The sequence below is a fragment of the Pipra filicauda genome, unplaced genomic scaffold (genome assembly GCF_003945595.2).
Source record: "Pipra filicauda isolate LSUMZ 115617 unplaced genomic scaffold, ASM394559v2 scaffold161_size1661140_pilon, whole genome shotgun sequence".
NCBI lineage: Eukaryota > Metazoa > Chordata > Aves > Passeriformes > Pipridae > Pipra > Pipra filicauda.
The window spans coordinates 1,536,265-1,556,481 of record NW_024104118.1 but is presented as its reverse complement, the minus strand read 5'-3'; the positions used below and the strand labels follow the sequence as shown (position 1 = coordinate 1,556,481).

The window sequence follows — 20,217 nt, the reverse complement described above, 5'->3', positions numbered from 1 at the left end:
AAAATGGGTTGGGAAAAGTGAAATAAATGGAATATTAAAAGGGGAAAGAACTGCTTCTCCAAACTAAGTTTTTCCCCCGTAAAAACATGGCAGTTTAATAAAATGGAATAGATTCGCTTTGGAACATCAACATGAACATATTTTCCTTTTACAGCACTAAATTGTAACCACTGCCAATGGTTGTTCTGGAAGCTGTACATCAGGCTGTCCTGTGCTGCACTCAGATGGTAAAACTCCATCACAGCTCTGTCTGGCTATCACAGAGTTAATTCCCTGCTCCACTTCAGTTTGAGCCAAAGCAAATATTGGCAAATAGGTGAAAGCTGTATGAACCTCAGAAAAACAGATTTCTAGATACTTTTTCAGAAAATAAAGCATGTTGTAGATTTTCAAGTAGAGTGAAATTATGAGAAACTTTTAATCCCATACTGGAAATACCATGTGGTTTTCTCAAGATTTTGAATAGGAAAATTAGTGTGACCTAAATTAATAGGAACAGTTGTCTAGAAATAGTACTCTTTGCTTGAACTTAAGAGTTCAGTTTAATTCAGGATGTATTATCTGAACTAGCACATTCGGCTTGGTAGGAGAAGAAAATAACCATGGCAACACATGAGGAATTACCTTTGAAGGTGCAGGGTTTTGATCTCCTCTGGGTGAATACTGACCCATAGTAGCTGTAGTGATTTAAATAGGTTTACCTTATTGTCAATGGCTTCTTGTGTGGGAATACCTGCCAAAGACTGTAGTGTTTGCACAGCCTTCTGAGAACCAACCGTGAGATGTCAAGAATATTAAGAATTACTGTGTCCCCTCCTGCCCCAAAAGATTTGCAGATGTTATTTCCTTTTTGTTCTCAAGTTTTACAGGTTTTTGGAACACGTCAGATTTCCAGAGCAAACCGGATTTGGAGAACAAAACTATCCCTTTGACTAACCAGCTAAATTGGCTCTCCAGCCATGCCTCCCTTGAATGGGACAGGCGCGTCCCCTCTCCCAGGGGGCTGCCGAGGGGCTGGGACACTCTGCCGGTGCCCGGTGGCTGCAGGGTCACAGCGCCTCGTGGGCTTCGAAAACTGTTCCTCTCTCGCCATCTTCTGGTCAGCTCTCTGGGATTAACTAGACCTGGCTTCGAGATCCTCCTCCTAACCCTCCCCTGGGCTGCTGCCCGCAGAAGGTGAATCCAGGTGATGAAGTGTCCCTCTTTGGTGAAGGTATTACCATCCTCTTTCCCTCTTGTTCCTGTTGCTTTCCCCTGGCTTATGAAGAACAGCAGACACGTGATGTGGATGGCACTTGCCTATGAGTGTGTGGATAAAGCTGTGTGTATCAAACATCAGGTCTGCTCTCAGATATAAAAGCCACAGGAAACACTACGAGCTCCATCCCCATCTAGACAGAAGCTCTGCATGTGCTGGGTGGTCTTTCCTGAAGCAGCTCTTCTGTAAGTGGTGGCAAATATCAGCACCGAGGAGTTTAACGTGGTAACTGCTCTGTCGCTGCTCACAGGAGGTGCTGTGGAGCTTCCTGTGCCTCAGCTCTGGGGTGCAGCCCCTTGGCTCAGACTGGTGTCCAGAGGAGCATCTTGAGCTGCTGGGAGACAGAAGCTGAAAGAAATGCCCCTCTTTGGATGGGTGCAGATCTTACCTTTGGGGGCTGAAGCTCACAACTGATTAAAGCAACAGAAGTAAAACTAAAGATCTGTAAATAATAGAACTAGTTATCAATTACTGGGGAAAAAAAATCCAGAAGTTCTGGCTTTCTTGTCTTGATAACTACATACTTTTTTTTCCATCCTAAAAAGACTAACACTTTTCTGTTTCTAAAATTGTAAGTACTAGGCAGAAGTTATGTTGATCACTGACTTCTTGGGCTCATTTAACCAATGTAGCCATACATCATTTAATCCATAGAGATGAAACTGTGTTTCTTCAGCTGATTTTGAAATTGCCAGAGATGGTGATGGGCTGACAACTTGTGCTCTTAACTTTTGTTACAGAGACTGCCTTCTGCAGCTAAATAGGGACAGTAAATTTGAAATGCATTCACTTTTTAAAAAAGTTCTGGGTACTGCACACCCCCCTGCTGGCTGCTTTAAGTGGATTATAATCACATTTCCCCCCTCCCTTTTTTTTTTTTTAATGTTTTCCTCTTCTGTGTTGTGTGTGAAAAGCCCACACAAACAACAGGGAAAACTGACTGACAGCCTTGGGGAAACAGTGGAACTCTGCAAAATGCTGTCAGGTACCCAGAGCAAACTAACTGAAACAACAGGAAACAAGCAACTATTTTTAGTCAATATATGTTTTAATAGGAGCCAAAAGGATTCTGACAGATGTGGGATTTTTGAAACAAGATGGTATCCCAGCCACAGATGATGTTCTACTTCTTGGTGAAAGGTTGAGTTTAGATGCCACTTCTCACTTCTCAGCGACTGATGTGGTCCACTGGAAATTTCAAAACATCAGAGGGCGATGCAGCCTCCACAGGGCCTTTCTTTGGAAGAGGCAGCTGTCTTTGGCTCACTTCCCTGGATGGGAACTGTAAGGCAGAGTTCTACAACCGAAGCAAGGAGGAATTCACTGCCTCTGGCCACACCACCCTTAAAAGTGGTGTGGGCCTTCTCATGGACCACAAAGCCTTTGTAAACAATCTCCAAAGGGATTTAAAATCAAACCAACTAACACCACCTGGTGCTGACCACCTGGGCCAGCTGAGAGCTGGGCCTGTCGTAGCTGCAGGGCCTCTTTGAGCTTTACCAGGACCTCCAGGAATGGTGGAGGGCTAAGGTGGCCAGAGGCATCCATCAGCCAGAGCCAGGCTGTGCTGTGTCCCTGTCACCAGCTGCTCCCCTGCGGCTGTACCTGGCACTGAGGAACTGCTGCAGGGGCTGTTCAGGAACAGCCTGTCTGGGAGCACTGGGATCTGGGGCTGGGTGACCCTCCTTATCTGAAGAAGGCAGAGAGGAGCCAGGAGGCCTGAGCTGCAGTTCAGCAGCTTAAGGATTAGGTTATGCAGGTACCATCCTGGTATCCTGGTGTGAAGAAAACTTCAGAAACCCAGCTTCAGGATATGGATTCTCAGCTAAATCCCATCTGAGCTGTGTGAGCTGCAAAAAAACAAATTAGAAATTCAGACAGATGGAAACCTCTCAAAAATGTGTGCTATTTTGTTTCCTAAAAGGATTTTGACAGGTTATTTAAAGCTATACATCCTACTACCATCTCTGCCTGGTCTTTGAGGAGCAATTCAAAATGAACTCATTAAAGGTTTGTGTTTCAGCATGGGAAATGCAGAGTGGCCATTTTGCATTTCTATCAGCAGCAGACAGCAACAAACAAGTGTAAAGCTGTGTTTAGGTCAAGAAGAAATCAGTGCCTGGCCCCCACGATCATCTATATGGATGTGATGGCTACTTTTAAGTGGGAAAAGATATCTATTTGTAGCTCCTCTAATGCATGTGCAGGACCCAGCATTATTGCTGGGTATGTGGCTGCCTGCTGGAAACTTTGAGAGGAGACTGGGCAGTTGTATTTCACACTGTGGAGTTCTCATGGAATGCTGCAGGCATCAGGAAGGAGTGAGTGCTTCTGCCTGGGTATCTGCAGCTGCTAAAAAACCTTTATCTCCAGAATGTGGCAAGTACATGAAATGGAAGTATTTGATTCAGAAAGGAGATTTGTGGATGAGTAAGTCTGAAGTTCAAACATTTGCCTCATAGAAGGTTAACAAAGCTTTGCAGTTTTAGTTGGGGTTTTTAATTGCAGCCAACAACAAAAGCTCCAAACCCCCTGACAAATGTGTGCAGGCTTGTCTTCCCTTGAAGCAGGGCAGGGAGAGGCTGACCTGAGAGATTTGTTTCTTCTTCTGCAGTAAAGCTGGGCATTTAGAGAGATCTTCTGTGGCTCCTGAGAATGTTTCTAACCTATCCCAGAAAGCCAGGGCAGGAACTTGATGACTGTACCTACAGCCACACCCTTTACACAGGAATTCAGTTCTCAGCTGCCCTGGGAGCTGCTGTCTGTACCTGCAGCACGGCGAGGGGGGACAGTGGCACCACAGAGGGACAGGGAGACTGGAGCCCCAGTCTGTGTGAAATGCTGGCCTGCAGCTTAGCATGGTGGCAGAACAGGCCCTTTTGATCACGTTTCTGGGGCTATTCTGGGAGCTGCTTTTCGGGCTGCTGCTGAATTGGAGTTGGAGCTCGCTGTCTTTGGCTGCCATTCTCCTGTCCCTCATGGCACGCTGTGCTCTGCCAGTGGGACCGCACATACAGTCACTCCCTAACCCAGTTCTGTCACAGTGATGCAGGTTTGGGTAGGTATTTTTTTAATATGGGAAAAGTAGCCTCCAGGCCAGGTTCCCTGGCTCAACTTCCATTACAATAATGGCATGTGACATTCATATTATGCTCTGCTCGAGTGTGTGTGATCAGCTTGTTATTGGACTTAATGCCTCTGTAAATAAAAAAACCCCACAGAACAAAAAGCATGATAGTCCCTCAGAAATCTGGCTGATTCCTGGAAGAGTTAACTCATTTAGAAACCTTTTAGTGGGCCATATTGATTACATAGATGTGTTCAGAGCAGCTGTGGATATTGCAGTAACAATGAACCGAGGCAGTTTATCAGCACATCAATTATTTTACTGGTATAAAAAGGAGCTTTAATTGTACTAATGATGATGGGCTCAATCTTATGTTGAAGCTATCTGGCTATCACGAAATTATCTCTCAATGAGCTCATCTGTTTTGTAAGCAAGAAACTCATAATCTCATAGAATGGAAGATGTTCTGGCTATTTATAGTCACTGATTTTATTTGTAGGGAATATCATGACTTCACAAGTGCAGTGGCACTAATCTCCCTGGTAAAGCATTTATCCTAATCTAAAGGGAGCTGTTTGCTGCAGAGCCAGCCATGTACTTAAAAGGGCCATTGAACACATTTGCAACACTGGCTCGTTTGCCTGTAAAAGTAGCAGGTGAACCGGTGTGTCCTGAATGCACAGCAGCCCAGAGCCAGGCTGCTCTCTGAAAATGAGACAGGGAGACAGAGAAGAAGAGATTCCTACCCAAAATGGCTGCAAGCAGCCGACATGAATGTGGGCAACAGCACATGAGCAGCTGAGAGTGTGCTGCAGCCTTCTGGCTGCTGGAGGGCTGCAGGGGTGGGTTTTTAATCGTTCTCAGTTAAAAAGCAGAATGCTCTTTGTACACCCTGGACAGTGAGAGAGTTTACTTTTTCTTGGGTATTTCCTACCCTGTTCCAAACTAGCTGGTCTGGGCTAGCTTTTAGTACTGAGCCTTATGGAATTGCTTTTGGCACCTACTCCCAAGGGAAGAAAGTACCTGTTTGCAGAGATCACTGAGGACCATGGAGCTGGCTGGAGTGTGTCTCCAGGAGATCAAACATGTTCCCAGCTGAGCCAAATGGAGAATGAGTTAATCAGAAAGCAAGGGTGGAGTGGAGTTTCTGCAGTGTTCAGGTCTGAGGAGCAGGGAACCAGCAGAGCTCACTGCTGGGATGGGAAAGGAGCCTGTGGAGGTGAGACCTGCTTGAACCAGAGTTTAATTAGGAATTCCACAGGTGCTCCAGTCTTCAGCAGGATGTGGAGCCAACCCCATAGGACAGGCTGTGGGTGCAGGGAACTGTGCCAGGGCGTGAGGGCTCTGCAGGGAGGGAGTGTGGGTTCACTGCTACTTTACTTCCTACCTGGCATTTGTTTTCTTGCCTTGCTGCTGCAGCCCCCCCTCAGCTACCAGCAGGCTCCTGGGCTGCAGCTGTGCCTGAAAGGATAGTGCAGCCCTGAGTCTGAATTTAGTTTTTCTCCTTGAAATCTGCAGGTGTAGAGAGTGGAGCAGTGTTCTTCACTTGCATTCCACCTGGTCCTGGGCTCAGTGGCTCCACAGAGACAAGCAGATTTGTACACGAGGTATGTACAGGATAAACGGGGAGCACGTCAGTTGAAAAGGCCAGATGTAATAGTGTTCCTTTAAGTCATAATCCTTCATGTAATATCATACTTAGTCGTCATAGAAACCACGGCATCACTAAGACTTACAGCTCTTGATCCAGCAAAACAGTTGAGCATTTGCTTTTAATATAAAGTATGTGCTTAAATTCCAACTCTTTCTATGGCACTGCTTGTATGCCTGGAGCTAAGCTTACACATCAGGTTTTTTCCAGTGTGAGAGTGATGTGGCCCAGTAAAACCTTTAGTTGCTTTGGTTAAGCCAAATCAGTGTGTGTGTTTCACAGTCATAAAAATTACTGGCACAGGAATGGCCTAAAGAGAGTCCAAGCAGAAGTTTTTAAGAGGATATGTTGGCAAACTAATGCTTGATTAGATCCCATCACTGTCTCTGCTTCTGCAACCTGAAAAAGCATTAGAATAATGCTTTTCATAGTTTGTTCCAGTACTTAGGACACTGGACAGCTCTTAATTCTCTTGACTGTATGAGAAGAATAATTTTTTTCTGACTCTAGAAATTATAGAAGTTTGATCATAATTTCTAGCAGAAATATTCATGCTCCCAAATTAAATAACCAACTTAATATAACTCTTCAGAAGGCATTTTGTATTTTTCTCAGTTCCTGGATTAAGTATTTAAGAATTTCTGATTTAATTTTAAGGTATGTTTTAGCACCCAAAGTGCTAAGAAAAGTGTGAAAATATCCTTATGTCTTAAGAAAACCAAAAAAAAAAAAAAAGGGTGACAAATTAAGAAACACTACATGTATTTTAGTTTGAAGATCTGGGGGTTTTAAAACTTCTTTTAGCTGAGTCCACGATTTGTGAAATTTGAACAGGTGTCAGTGTTGAATATCCAGTTCCTGTTGCAAATGCATTTGAAAGATAATGTGATGTTTTACGTGTTGGCCTCATTCAAGGCTTGCTGGACTCAGTGGGCAGGTTCCCACTGGAGGTCAGTGGGCTGTTTATCAGAATTAGGTGGTTTAGCCCATGTATTCCCAGCTTATAATTCATATTTGGTGTCATGAGAGATGTGGGTTAATGCTTTGACTAATTTCAGCGGTTGATAACTGGCTGCACATCTGTTGTAGCTGTTCTAGAAGGTCAGACATTTGCATCTGCTCTGGATTTGTGCTGAGGAGACCCGTTCCATAGAACTTCAACAGCTGGAGGTGGTAGCAACTCCACTGTGGACTCAGTGCATTTGTAATGCTTTCTGCCAGCAGGGGGGGGGAAATAAGATCCCAAACATATAAGCTGTTGTGAAAATAAAAGCAAAAGGTTAATAAAGGTGGCTGAGTCATAATTCGCTTCCAATTCAGAGAATGCTTGTGGACAAATCTTCCTGCTGTTTGCTGAGCTCCACCAGCTGGTAAATGACTGTGTGTTTCTAAAAGCCCTTCCTGTAAAAAGTTAATATTTTGTGAAGGGAAAAATGATTTTAAAACCTTCCTGGCTAATTTCCTTACCTGGAGAGGAAGGCATAAGCCTTTGTCCAATTTCAAAGATAAATTGATGGGTGTGCCATTGATTTTGCTGATTTCAGAGCACCTGGACAAAAAGACACAATCTCATCCCTGAAAACATTTTATTAAATAGTGTGATTGACACGAAGAATGAATAAGAATTTATGGTCAGCCATAAATGTGGCAGCAGGCCCCCGGAGGGATATTTCCCGTATTAGCTGTTAATATTCCTGTATAACTGTAATTAATTCCGGCAGGGAACAGGCGGGGATGGGGACAGTGAATCCCTGTTGTCCTGCAGGGCGCGCTCCCGGCGCCGGAGGGCGCTTTGTGCTCAGGAGACGCCGGGCAGGTGAGGAGACACCTGGGGCAGGTGAGGACACACCTGGGGCAGGTGAGGACACACCTGGGGCAGGTGAGGAGACACCCGGGGCAGGAGCAGACACACCTGGGGCACCTGCGGCGGGACCACCCCGGACACCCCGGGACAGGCCCGGCTCACAAACAGCCTCTGATCAACACTTCTTCCCTCCAGATCACCTCATCCAGCCATGCCCCCCTGAAACCACAGCCTTGCCCCTTGGCCTTCCCCACCTTGGGCCACTCCTGTCCCCGCTCATTGGCCACTCCTGGCAGCTCTTCTGGGCTATGGCACTGCTTCCTCAGGGATTTCTAGAGGCTCTTCTGCCACAGTGGGCCAACATTCAGGTTATGTTTTCCTCTTCCTGGCCTAATTTCATTTTTCTTGCTTCTTCTCTATATCAGTGCTAAATAATAGAATCATAGAACCAATTGGGTTGGAAAAGACCTCTGAGATCATCAAGTCCAACCCTTGATCCAACACCACCGTGGTTCCCAGACCATGGCACTGATGCCACATCCAGTCTCACCTTAAAAACCTCCAGGGATGGAGAATCCACTCCCTCCCTGGGCAGCCCATTCCAGTGGCTGATCACTCTCTCTGTAAAAAAATTTTCCTAATATCCAACCTAAACCTCCCCTGGCACAGCTCAAGACCCAGCCCTCTTGTCCTACTGCTGCTTCCTGGGAGAAGAGACCAACCCCCCCCGGCTCCCCCCTCCTGTCAGGGAGTTGTAGAGAGTGAGGAGGTCTCCCCTGAGCCTCCTCTTCTCCAGGCTGAGCTTCCCCAGCTCCCTCAGCCTCTCCTCACAGCACTTGTGCTCCAGTCCCTTCCCCAGCCTCGTTGCCCTTCTCTGCACCTGCTCCAGCCCCTCCTGAGCTGAGGGCCCAGAACTGGACACAGCACTCCAGGTTTGGCCTCACCAGCGCTGAGTCCAGGGGCAGAATCTCTTCCCTCCTCCTGCTGCCACGCTGTTCCTGATCCAGGCCAGGATCCATTGGCCTTCTTGGCCACCTGGGCACACTCTGGCTCCTGTTCAGCTCCCTGTCAATCCAAATTCCCAGCTCCCTCTCTGCCTGGCTGCTCTCCAGCCACTCTGTCCCAGCCTGTGGGGCTGCCAGGGGTGGTTGTGGCCAAAGTGCAGGACCCAGCACTTGACCCTGTTGAACCTCATCCCATTGGAATCAGCCCATGGATCCAGCTTGTCCAGGTCCCTCTGAAGCAAGATCCCTTGCTTAGTGCTTAGTGCTCGTAGCCTGCAGATCTGGAGAGCCAGAGCACAGATGCAGGACTGTGCAACCCCAGGTACTATTGGTTATATGATACAACCATGTGCTAATGCAGGGAGGGGATTATAAAGATCCATTAACTCCTTCCCTCCAGCCCTGTTCCTCTCCTCCTGTCCCTGTGGGAGGATAGTGTATTCCTATTTGACTACCCCTTAGTTAGAACTGTTTCTATGAGACTGGTTCTTCAAGCCAGATAAATCTTCCTCAGCCAGATAGGGGACAAGTTAAGACTCTTGTCTAGAAAAAAAAAAAAATCACCCTGGTGAGCTGTTGCCACACTCTGCATTCTTGCAGGTGTCACATTCTGTGTTGTTCTGAGGTGGCTCAGAGTTGTGCCTGAGGCTAAAGGGAGGGCAAGCCAGGGCTGGGACTGGGGTGTGTAAAGGAGTATCCTAATGGACATTGGCTGCATCTGAGAATCCAGCTCTGCTGTTTAGTCCTACTAAGTCTCATGTCAGAAGCCTGTCCTCTGAGTGCCACACTTTGCTCTGATTTTTGATCATTTTCTGCCAAGATCACAGTTGTTCTACGTAAGGAACACAATAAAATCTACCAGGGTAGATTCTGAAACCAGAATCTACAGCATCTGCTCTGTCTCCCCTGGCCAAAACAGGTGGTGAATGTGGGTGGAAATATGGAGAATCCTGTGGAAAGTAAGAAGTGTGGAGGCATGGGGAGGAACTGGGAAAGGGTGAGGGGGATTATAGAATGAGCCCAAGTGGGATACAGTGAGATGGCGAAATAAAAATGCAATTTGTAGGAAACAGGATTCACTAGATTTGTGGCTTGTAGATCAAGGAGTTGATTTTTTTTCTGCACCTCTTGGAATTATTTCCTTGTTCTCACTGCTATTCAAAATGTCTCTCTCTGTCATTAGATAATTTCATCAACTACAGTATCTTCTAAATCACAGTGAAAGTCTTGATCTCAACTCTAACACAGCACTACCACGATCCATTTTAAACATATTAAGTACCTCTTCCTGCTCAGTAATTTGCTATTTTTATTCCTTGTTCACAATTTTTCAGCCAGTTCTCAAGTTATGTGGGTGCTGTTATGTCAAAAGAGGTGTGAATTAATGTTATATTCAGACTTTTGTGATGCAGTCTTTCAAATGTTTGTTTAAAACCAAGTATATTGGTTCTGTTACTTCCCTTTTACTCACTGATGTTGTAAGTCTATAGGAGGTTCCCTTCCTTATAAACTGCAGTTTATAAGGATTCTGTTATCCTTCATCTGTTTTAGCAGCTTTTTGTGCTTAGAATTTGCTTCTAGCAGGAAAAGAGTCAGATTTACAGGATGGTAATTTCTGGGGTCATTCTTTTCTGAGGTTTGGTCTTGCATTTGAGTCTGAGACTGCTGTTTTCCGTGACTTCTTCTCAGTCATTCTGAGAAAAGATGACTTCAAGTCATCCATCTTTATAATGGGAAAAAAAAAGTCTTATATTTTCTGTCCTTCTTTCACCCATAAAGATACATGGGTTAGTTTTCCAGATGTACTTCCCCACCCTTTTCCCCCAGTCTTGTATCTACCAAGCTCAATTTTCTGCACTTGATATTTAAAAGTTACTAGATGCAGAGTATGTAAAAAAATCCCATACCAGGGCTTGGTAGATCTTGACCTGTGGACACTTACGACCTCCAAATCAGCCAATGATGGAACCCCGCTGATCTACCTCACCAGTCTGACTTTCCCCACATATGAGGTGAGGCTGCATCCTGTGCCTGGTTTGCAGTGATCCTGTGCCTGGTTAGTGTTTGTGCAGGACCAGAGTGTGTTGAGGGTTTGAACAGGGACAGCACAGCCACAGGCACCGCTTTCTTTCCCAAAATCTAAACTTACCTACAAAAAGAGATAAATCAGACTAAATGAGAAGCCCTGGATGGTTGCTGAGATGCCTTTGATTTGCGTTTTCCATGCTAAGGGATGTGGTGATTTCTGCCTGTGCTTGCAGAACCTGAAACAATGCCTCTGACCTGCCCAGTTCATCTCAGTGCCTGCCAACTCAGATGCCTCGTGCTGATATTTTAAATATAGACAAAGTTAACTACTGCACTGCCTATCCAAATAAGAAATCAGAAGGGAGATGAAGGGGCTGTGCATTCAGCTGTGGTTAGGATTGCATCTCAGCACTGTGAGCACTTGACCTGAGGATCTGCCCGTTTCCCTGCCTCCCCCTCCAGCCAGAAATGTGTTTAGCAGGACTGAACCTGGACCTGACCTCTGCTCCTGTACATCCCTTTTAAGCTTCTGTGAAGGCAAGGGGAGATAAGCTTGCTGAGCCCTATAAGGCTTATACTCTGTGGACCCCAAGGAAAGGTGCAAGTCCTAAAGAGTCCAGGGAAGGCGTGTTGTTACTCTCTGAACAGCTCCATGAAGTCGCCTCTTCCCTTACCCAGCTGGGTTCGAAAAAATGATACCACATTTTCCTTTTTTGTCTAGCCTGTGTTATTTTATTAAATGGAGTGCCTCAGATATGGCTGTATGGCTCCTTATTGCTTTCAGAGATGTGTTTTTCATCTGGTTTAAAGAAGCTGCGTGAGCCACAAAGGAGAGCACCGGGAATATTCCCTCATTGTGCGTTTTAAAGTATGCACAGGGAGTTTGGTTTCTGATGTGTTTGTAGAGTGGATTCTAATCCCCACCTGCAGCATTGCAAGACTGTGATTAACATGGCTTTGCTCTCCTGTGGCACCTTTCTTCTGATAAATTAATTCTCACAACCTTCATACAGAAAAAACCCACACCTTTGCCCTCGCTTTGCAGACACTATTCACCTTTTGGCTGCTCAGAAATACACACTTTTCAGTCATAGATATAAGTATAGCCAGAACTACAAATCCACAAACAGTCATGAAATTTTCACCAACAGGTTATTGCTGTTTCCTTTATAGGATTACAAACACTCCTCAGTGGCTACGAAAAAACATTCTAAAGAAGGGACCTACTTCCCTCAGTTGCTGACAGCCACAGGGGTGGACTCGGGAGAACTGTGGCTGAAAACTGCTCTCTGACCATCCTGGGTAAAATCATGCTACATTTCTTTTTTTTTTTTTTAATGTTAAATCCATAGCCATAGTATTTGAGTGCCTGCAGACATCTCCTTGACACGTACCCCTGAACATCTTGGCAACGATATCCCTGTCTGTCCAAAGCTGCCCTAGGATAGATTGGTTTTGAAATGCCATTCCTTAAATGTTAAAGCCCTTAAAAGTATAGGTGACTGAGGAACTAAGCAATCCCATGCCCACTGCATACCATGCTTCTTGAAACTGCATTGTCCAGCCATTCCATCAGCTTTTATGCACTGATGTATGTTTTTTCTCAAATGCTTTGAGGGTGACTTCATTATTGAAGCAATGACTTTGGTGTTGTGAGCTCAGAAGATGATGTGAAAGCCTGGCTTTGGCAAGCAAGACAGCTTGACTTGTATCTTGGTAAAGCAGGACCCTCTTAATTCTTTCTGCCTTTGCCCAAGGGTTCAGGTAAGGTTCCTGTCTTATCCTTCTCTTTATGGGTGTTAGGTATAATTTGTCTTTTCTACTCTCAGGTTCTGCTGCTACCTGTGAAAAAGTTCAAGTGTCTGTTCTACCCCGGGATCAGCTATTATCAAACTGCATCATCTATCATTAAAATCAATTTGCACTTCCTCCCACCCAGCTCATTAACTTCACCCTTTACTTTCTCTGTCTGATGAGCTTTAGGGTTACAAAAGATCTGGGCCTTCCCTATTCCTGAAATGGCAGTGCCTGGAAAGTGCTATTAGAAACAGAAAGAGCCTTTCTAAGGGCAAGGCTGTAAATGAGAGAAGTGAGGTCAAAACCAAACCCATAAAACATTCTCAGAGAGACAAATCAACCCACTGCTAGGCACAAACACTCAACTGGAATGTAGAGGAGCTTCACTCGGGGGTAGAGCTGGAAATACAGAAACCTAGAAAAGGCATTCACAGGAAGAAAAGGACTAATATAAACTGATATTCATCTGTGCTCTTAAGAAGCCTTTCTTTAAGCCCCTAACAACTATTCATCAAAGCCCATTCATCCTACATTTCAGTTCACGTCCTTCTTAGTGGGTCATCCTGAGCTCATCTTTCCTTCAGTTCCCTTTGCCCCTTGCTGCTGGCTTTGTGTCTCACCAGGGACATGCCTACCTGATCTGTTGGAGACAGGGCTGGCACTAAAAGCTAATAGGAAAGACAACTTTGGTCTAGACTGTTTGCCTCCTTGTTCCTTGCCAGTTCCACCCAAGAATGCAATGAGGAATCTGCTGGTGGTTTTTTATTACAACTCTCAGAGATCTTCTCATCAGAAGATGTAAATGCAGGAAGAAAGGTGGGGAAAAAAAGGCCATATAGATTAAGGGAACTTAAGAGCATCTGTAACTACTGGAATCTGATACAGTGCTCCCAAGGGTCTTTACTAAGATTCATTTCCTTTATTACCTTGAGCTGTCAGGTCCTCCCCTGTGTGCAATCATTTTGGTCTTTGAGAAACTCAGGATTTCCTGAGTCATCTTATAACCAAGGTGAGATTCATGTCAAAGTCCCATGGCAAGTCCCTGAAGAACGAAACAGGAATGAGTCAGACATGACAAACAGCTCTTTACACCTCTGGAGTGCCTCTGAATTCCAGAGAGGAGACAGGCCCAATGTGTTCTCAAGGGCTTATCACAGAAACTAATTCACAGGCGACAGTTGCAGCTTGCACAATGCCTACTAAATACAGAGAAGTGCAGCAGAATTCAGAGGAGTGGTGGCTGTGCAGCTGCATGTTGCTTCTTGAAGCCTGCAACAAAAAGGCAGACTGAAGGAGCTGGGGAAAGTTGTAGACCAGACATAAATAATATATGGCTTGCAGGACACACTCGGCCAATCAAACAATCTGTTTGGCCTGCCAGATGCTCAGGAAACTGTTTGATCAGTGGGTGCTGGGAGAGGTTCCCATGGCTTCCACCAGCTTGCCAGCGAGTGCAGGCGGGGCATCCCCTCAGCCAGCACCTCTCGGCTGCACAGCTGCCAAAAAAAATGCCCTGTCACAGTCAGGGGAGAGGCAGAGGAGAGGGAAGACAGATGAGGAGCCAAGGAGGATGGAAGACCAGAGATAGTGATGGAGGCATGGTAAGGTATGACAAAAGGTGCAGTTTGAACTTGCTAAGCCTTCCCACCTGAAGCTGCAGTGGGGCGTTCCAGGCCCAAATCCCATCGTACGAGGGAAAGAGGGCTGAGTCACCAAATTCATTCTCTGCTGTTTCATGCATCTCATCATGTAACGCCTGACAAAGTCTGCTTTGTTTGGTTTTGTCTCTGGTGTTCCCATAGAGAGGTTCTTCCAGGCCCTCCCTTTTCTAATAGGTATAGTCATCTTCTGCTCTTTATTTATAGGTAGTTTGCCCTTATGCTAAATCTCCCCTTACCCCTCAAAGTTCCTGGCCCTGTCTGTTGATGTATTGACAGACAACAGCCATATCCATTCTGTCTTCACTTTGCAGGCTGTACAGTCTAAGCTACACACAGTTCAGCCCATCTAGGAAAGCTGAGTTGCAAACACTGTGTAATCGGAATTTAAAATGATACCTAAAAAAACCCTGTGGACTTTCTGGTATCTTTCATTCAGAGCATCTAACCAGTGTCAATCCTTCCCGACTCCTTTTGTAGCAAAGGGTGTTCTTTGCAGCTCTCTTTGCTGGAAGGATAGGATTTCAAGCCCACAAATCAGTAAGACTTCCATCTGCTTGGAGTTGGGCATGTGCATAACTGTTTCTCTGGATCAAGATTAGAGTTCTCACTGCTTGACAAGATTCAGCTTGTGGTTTGTGAAATGCTGCCAGTTTGTCTGGAGTTAAAGATTTATATAAAATATCAATTAAAAAAAGGCAATTCTCTATTTCAGGTTTATGTGTGTACTGCATTAATTAAAAGCTGGTTGGGAAACAAGACGGACACAGTGCAACACCATTGCTTGTATCACACTTTATGCCATGTGAGAGCTGATCCATGTTCCCAGAGCTGACAACAATCTATTGGCAAAACCAAGATGGGAAGGGACAAATAAAGGTGCAGAAATGTTTCCAGTGTGAGGAAGAGGCAGCATCTCTTGATCTCTGAATGTAGCGAGTATTCACTTTACTTTCATGCTTTATGATGTATGGGGATAAAATGTTGTACAAACAACTATAGAGGAGCTTCAATGGAACTGTAACAATTTTCCTTGGCCTCTGCCTTGCAACGACCAAAACCAGATTTTATTTGTATGATCTGCCAGAAATATCAGGACAGGAATTCCTCTCTTATGTCGACTGACCCCGAGGAGCGCTGGAGGACTGGCAGGGCTCCGGGATGACAAGGGCAAACCCAAGCTGCAGGTTTTTTCTCAGCAAAATAAAAGCGCGATGAGAAGCAGGAGGGAGCGGTGGGAGGGCAGGACGGAGCGGTGCCCCGGGCACAGCGGTGGGAGGGCAGGACGGAGCGGTGCCCCGGGCAGGACGGAGCGGTGGGAGGGCAGGCTGGGCGGTGGGAGGGCAGGCTGGGCGGTGGGAGGGCAGGACGGAGCGGTGCCCCGGGCAGGACGGAGCGGTGCCCCGGGCAGGGCGGTGGGAGGGCAGGACGGTGGGAGGGCAGGACGGTGCCCCGGGCAGGGCGGGCGGGGCCGGGGCGGAGCGCGGCCCGTGCGCGTGTCCCGGGCGCGGGGCCGGGCTATGGGCGGAGGGCAGGGCGAGGGCGGGGCGGTGGCGCGGTTGGCCCGGCCCGCCGGGAGGGAGCGGAGGGAAGGGGGACGCGCTGCGCTGTTGCCCTTTTAAGCGAGCGAGCGGGCGCGGGAGGCCGGTACAAAGGGAGCTCCGCCGTGCCCCGCCGGCTGGGGCTGCCCCGGCCCCGCCATCTTCCGCCCCGCAGGCGCGGCCGGGGCCAGGGTCGGGCCGGCCCAGGCGGAGGGAGGCGGCGGCAGCGCAGGCCCGGGCCCGGAGATGAGGCCAGGATGTCGGTGTCAGGGCTCAAGGCCGAGCTGAAGTTCCTCGAGTCCATCTTCGACAAGGACCACGAGCGCTTCCGCATCGTCTCCTGGAAGCTGGACGAGCTCCACTGCCAGTTCGTGCTGCTGCCGCCGCCGCCGGGCTCCAGCCCGCAGCCGCCGCCGCCGCTCACCATCCACTGCAACATCACGGTGCGGGGGCCGCGCGGGGCGGGCAGGGCCGGGCACGGCCCGCCCTCGCCATTGTCCGCGGGGCGCGGGGAGGGGGCGCAGCCCCGCGGGGGTGACTCAGCACGGGGGGGGGCCGGGGCCGCTCCCGCGGGGCTCCGAGCGCCCTCCCCGCCGCCACCGCAACAAAAGTTACAGCGGCCGGGCGGCCCCGGCCTCTCCTCCGGGGGATCCGGGTGCGGGGGCAGGACGCGGGGCTTGGGGCTGGAACAAAGGGGCTCCGAGCCCCGGGGGGGTGACGGGCAGAGCTGCCGGGCCCCGCTGCCGCCCCGTCCCTCGCGGGGCGCCGGGAGCGTTTCCCCCGAGCCCCGGCGGGGGCGGGCGCGGCTCCGAGTGCGCCACACGGCCGGGCCTGGCCGGGCGGGGCGGCCCGGGGGGCCCAGGGACGGCGGGGGTGTGAGGGGTGACACTGAGCCCTCTGAGAGGGGTGACACTGAGCCCTCTGAGAGGGGTGACACTGAGCCCTCTGAGAGGGGTGACACTGAGCCCTCTGAGAGGGGTGACACTGAGCCCTCTGAGAGGGGTGACACTGAACCAGCTCTGCCGCCGAGGGGCTGCGTTACCGTAACGGTGCCCTCAGAATTGTGAGGGGGCACGAGCAGCCTCCAACCTGAGGGACTGATACCTCCAGAGGGCTTTGGCTCTTCTCACTGCTGTGTTTGGTTTTTTGTTGTTTTTTTTTCTTCCCTTGAAGAATAAAACTTTCGGTGTTGTTGTGACATGGTAAAAATACTCTGGTTTTTCTAGAAGTTTAAGGCCTAAACTTGCCAAAAGACTTGAGTATATTGGCGTCTGTGAGTCATGTACAGGAAAGTGCTGGAGGTTCATTTTTATTGAGTTGGTTGTAGTTATAAGTGAATTTATATGCCTTATTCAGCTGAAAAACTTAAGGGGAAACCAGCATGTTTGGGTTTGAGGAAGATACTGCTTTTATGTCTTTGCATGAAAGTTTCAAACAGCATGGAGATAGAAACATTCATGTAAGTGTGAACATTTCAGTACTGAAAGATGAAAATGTGCATGCAAACCAGGCAAATCAAGTAATAATCCTGATCAGATTCTCACTTACCTTAAAGTAACTTTATGAAGTTAAAGGGGACTTGTTAAGCAGACCTTTCAGGTTTCACAGTTAACTGTCATGAGAAGTCAGTTTTGCGGTCGTGGGACAGGTGTTTGTTTTACTGGATACTTGTAAGACGTAAGATGTTTTTTATGGTAAAATAAACAAGATGGTTCGGTGTTCTTGTTTTCAGACATCACCCATCAGATGATGGACTGCATGACTTCCTGTGAATATTTTTTATTCAGTAGGAAGTGGTGCGTTGCTGAGAAGTTTGGCTGTTTCTTTCCACACAACATGATCCTGTTTCATAAATCTCCCTCTAAACAGTGAAGGTGTGATTGTTTTACTGGATATTGTGCACCCGTAAGTTGCCAGCTGAATTCGATGGTAAAATAAACAAGATGGTTCGGTGTTCTTGTTTTCAGACATCACCCATCAGATGATGGACTGCATGACTTCCTGTGAATATTTTTTATTCAGTAGGAAGTGGTGCGTTGCTGAGAAGTTTGGCTGTTTCTTTCCACACAACATGATCCTGTTTCATAAATCTCCCTCTAAACAGTGAAGTGAAAGGTTTGATGATTGTGCACCCTCAGTTGCCAGCTGAATTTGATGGGTTATTTCTTTTTTGTCAAGCGACAGCTAACAGGGAAGCCAGTAGTAAGTAAGACCTGAAGTTGTGCCTGGGATTTGTGCCGTGGTGTTTATCTACTTCTGAGACTGCTGCTGTTGTAACTACTTCTGATAACAATTCTTAATTTGAAAAGAAAATGCCCACTTACCTGTAGGCCTTTGGTTGAGGAGTGTCTGAGCACAGGTCACTGTTGTCATATTTGTGTATTAGTGAGGGAACAGTGTCTGCAGTTTGTTATTGCAGTCACTTGCCCCAAAGGTCAGGAGGTCTTTCACGTGCCATTAGAATTGTGGCATATAAACTTGCAAAAAGAACAGGAAAACTGCTGGTTTTGAACCTTAGAGCTGAGACTTCTGCTTTGATGAAAGGCCGTGTCTGAGTTTCTTGAAACTTCTCCTTCAGAGTTGTCTGTGAGCAACTTGGTGCTTTCCAGTGTTGACTAATTTGGGGCTCTTTGAGGCAGGTGTTAAAAATAACTGGCAGAGGGCAATCTGAGATACAGAAGTTGCTCCCTTGAAACAAATGGGCAGCAGGTGACAGAGCCAAGAAGAGAAAGCTCATCTCTGGGCTTCTGTCCTAGTTTTTTGACACAAATGTTAGAATTCTAAGTGTGGCAAAAGTGATTGGTTTTTTTTCTCCCCCTCCCCACTGAATGGAGCCTCTTGGCTCTGACTCCTAATTGCCTCCAGGTTTTGGGTTTTTTTTGTAGGTACTGTAAACTAGGAAATCATAAGTCTCGTTTACTGTGCTTCAGTGGTTCTGTGGGTACTGTGGGAACTAGAACTTCAAATACTAGTGGCATGGAAAAGCTGGTAAGGCCGTAAAGTTGTTGGTAAATATGTTTTCTTGGGGAGGCTCACTCTTCTGAGTCAGAAGCTGCTATCTTAGTGCTCTGGATTTGCAGAGCAAATATGTAACTTTAGCTGTTTGCTTCTTTTAACCAGTTTAACCCCTACAATACTGATCCAGCTGGGGTATTTCCCTTACTCAGCAAAAGCGTACAGTGGATTGTGTCTCCACTCTCAAGAATCCTGTCAAGGGAAAGAGTAAGCACAAAGCTTCATAATTTCACTTTTCTTCTTCATGGTTCTGTTTAGATACCTCAATATTTCACCTAAAATGAAAACTGTCTAGCAGTGAGTAGAGATGCTGAAGTTACTGGATGGAGAAATGGCTGATAGGGAAGGAATTTAAGTCTGAAAAGAGATCTGATAACTAAGTTGTTCTGATATTCCCAATGGACCTCTCTCTGTTTTCCAGTCGAGAGAGTGAAGGCAGAGGGAAGAGGGAACATTCTCCTGGAGAGGTGAGGGAGAATATCTGCTTAGGAACTGTGTGGGTCTCCACAAGTTTCCTAGACTAAAATTCACATTTTAATTAGAAGTCTGCCCTGGCATTTCTCACTGGTGATTGTCTCTGCAATATGAGTTTGTAGAACTGTCAAAGTTCAGTATTAGCTGCAGCATCCTAGGGATAGCCTACCTGTGACACTGAACACTGCTTGAAATTAAAGCAGGATACATTTTATTCCATAGCTCTTCTGTTTTATAGAATGGCAGCCAAACTTTGTCCAAGTCTGTCCTTCACTATTTCTGGTAGTGACCCATATTGGAGCTTACATGGTTAATCAGATTATTTTAAAAGAGGCACTTGAGGGTGGAGTCATCCCTGTCAGAAACATTGCTGCTTATTCCTGAGAACTGTCTAATTATTGAACTTGTTCAGACTGTGTACCTTCACATTCCCATTTTGTTATGCCAGCAGCAGTGTCTCCATTTGGAGTTTTATGTCTGTTTTTCTCAGGTTTCCTTTTTATTTGACAGGACTATTCCAGTTGATCAAGTTCAATAAGCCTGGTCCTGTTCTGTGTGGTTTTTGAAATAGTATCAAAATTGTGGCCTTACTTAAAGGAGTGTGTTTATTGATCATGACTTTAGGTAAGTGTCCTTCAATACAGTCTTTAGTTTCAGTTTGGTACCTTATCAGACTTAGGTCATAGTTTTGCCAAGGGTGTGTTAGAATTATTCTACACCCAAGTCTTTTCCTTATTATGGCAACAAAAAGCACTGGTTTGGACTACTGTAAAACATTTCCCATTTTTTTTATATCATCTCTTCAGATGAGGAACTGGATATTAATATCTCCCCCCCCACAAAATTACTACTGAAATTCTGTGTCCTCAGGTAACAGGTAGAAGGGATTTTGTGCCCCCTGTGAGTGGGAGCAGTTGCCC

The 20,217-nt window shown here is 46.8% G+C and overlaps 1 protein-coding gene and 2 long non-coding RNA genes across 5 annotated transcripts in view; 2 read left to right on the top strand and 1 right to left on the bottom strand.

Moving 5' to 3' along the window:
• Positions 1–2,320: 2,320 nt before the first annotated feature.
• LOC113983245 lies at positions 2,321–5,921 on the bottom strand. The gene is made up of 3 exons (XR_003539038.2): positions 5,713–5,921; positions 5,349–5,420; positions 2,321–3,108 (listed from the first exon to the last, which is right to left on the bottom strand). It is a non-coding gene; the product is annotated as an uncharacterized LOC113983245 (long non-coding RNA).
• LOC113983244 lies at positions 5,750–15,475 on the top strand. Of its 2 annotated transcripts, XR_003539036.2 has the most exons (4): positions 5,750–5,932; positions 11,986–12,114; positions 12,430–12,576; positions 14,983–15,475. It is a non-coding gene; the product is annotated as an uncharacterized LOC113983244 (long non-coding RNA). The 2 variants fall into 2 exon arrangements; XR_003539034.2 differs by having other exon boundaries at positions 11,986–12,576.
• A 401-nt stretch (positions 15,476–15,876) lies between these two features.
• The window catches only part of UBE2Q2 (ubiquitin conjugating enzyme E2 Q2), a 48,629-nt gene continuing 44,288 nt past the window's right edge, over positions 15,877–20,217 (top strand). Inside the window, exon 1 of one of the 2 annotated variants that reach the window (XM_027712179.2) lies at positions 15,877–16,251. In XM_027712179.2, the coding sequence (XP_027567980.1) occupies positions 16,066–16,251 (186 nt within the window). In that variant the 5' untranslated portion in view covers positions 15,877–16,065. The remainder of the gene's footprint in view (positions 16,252–20,217) is intronic. The other variant, XM_027712181.2, reaches the window with a different exon arrangement.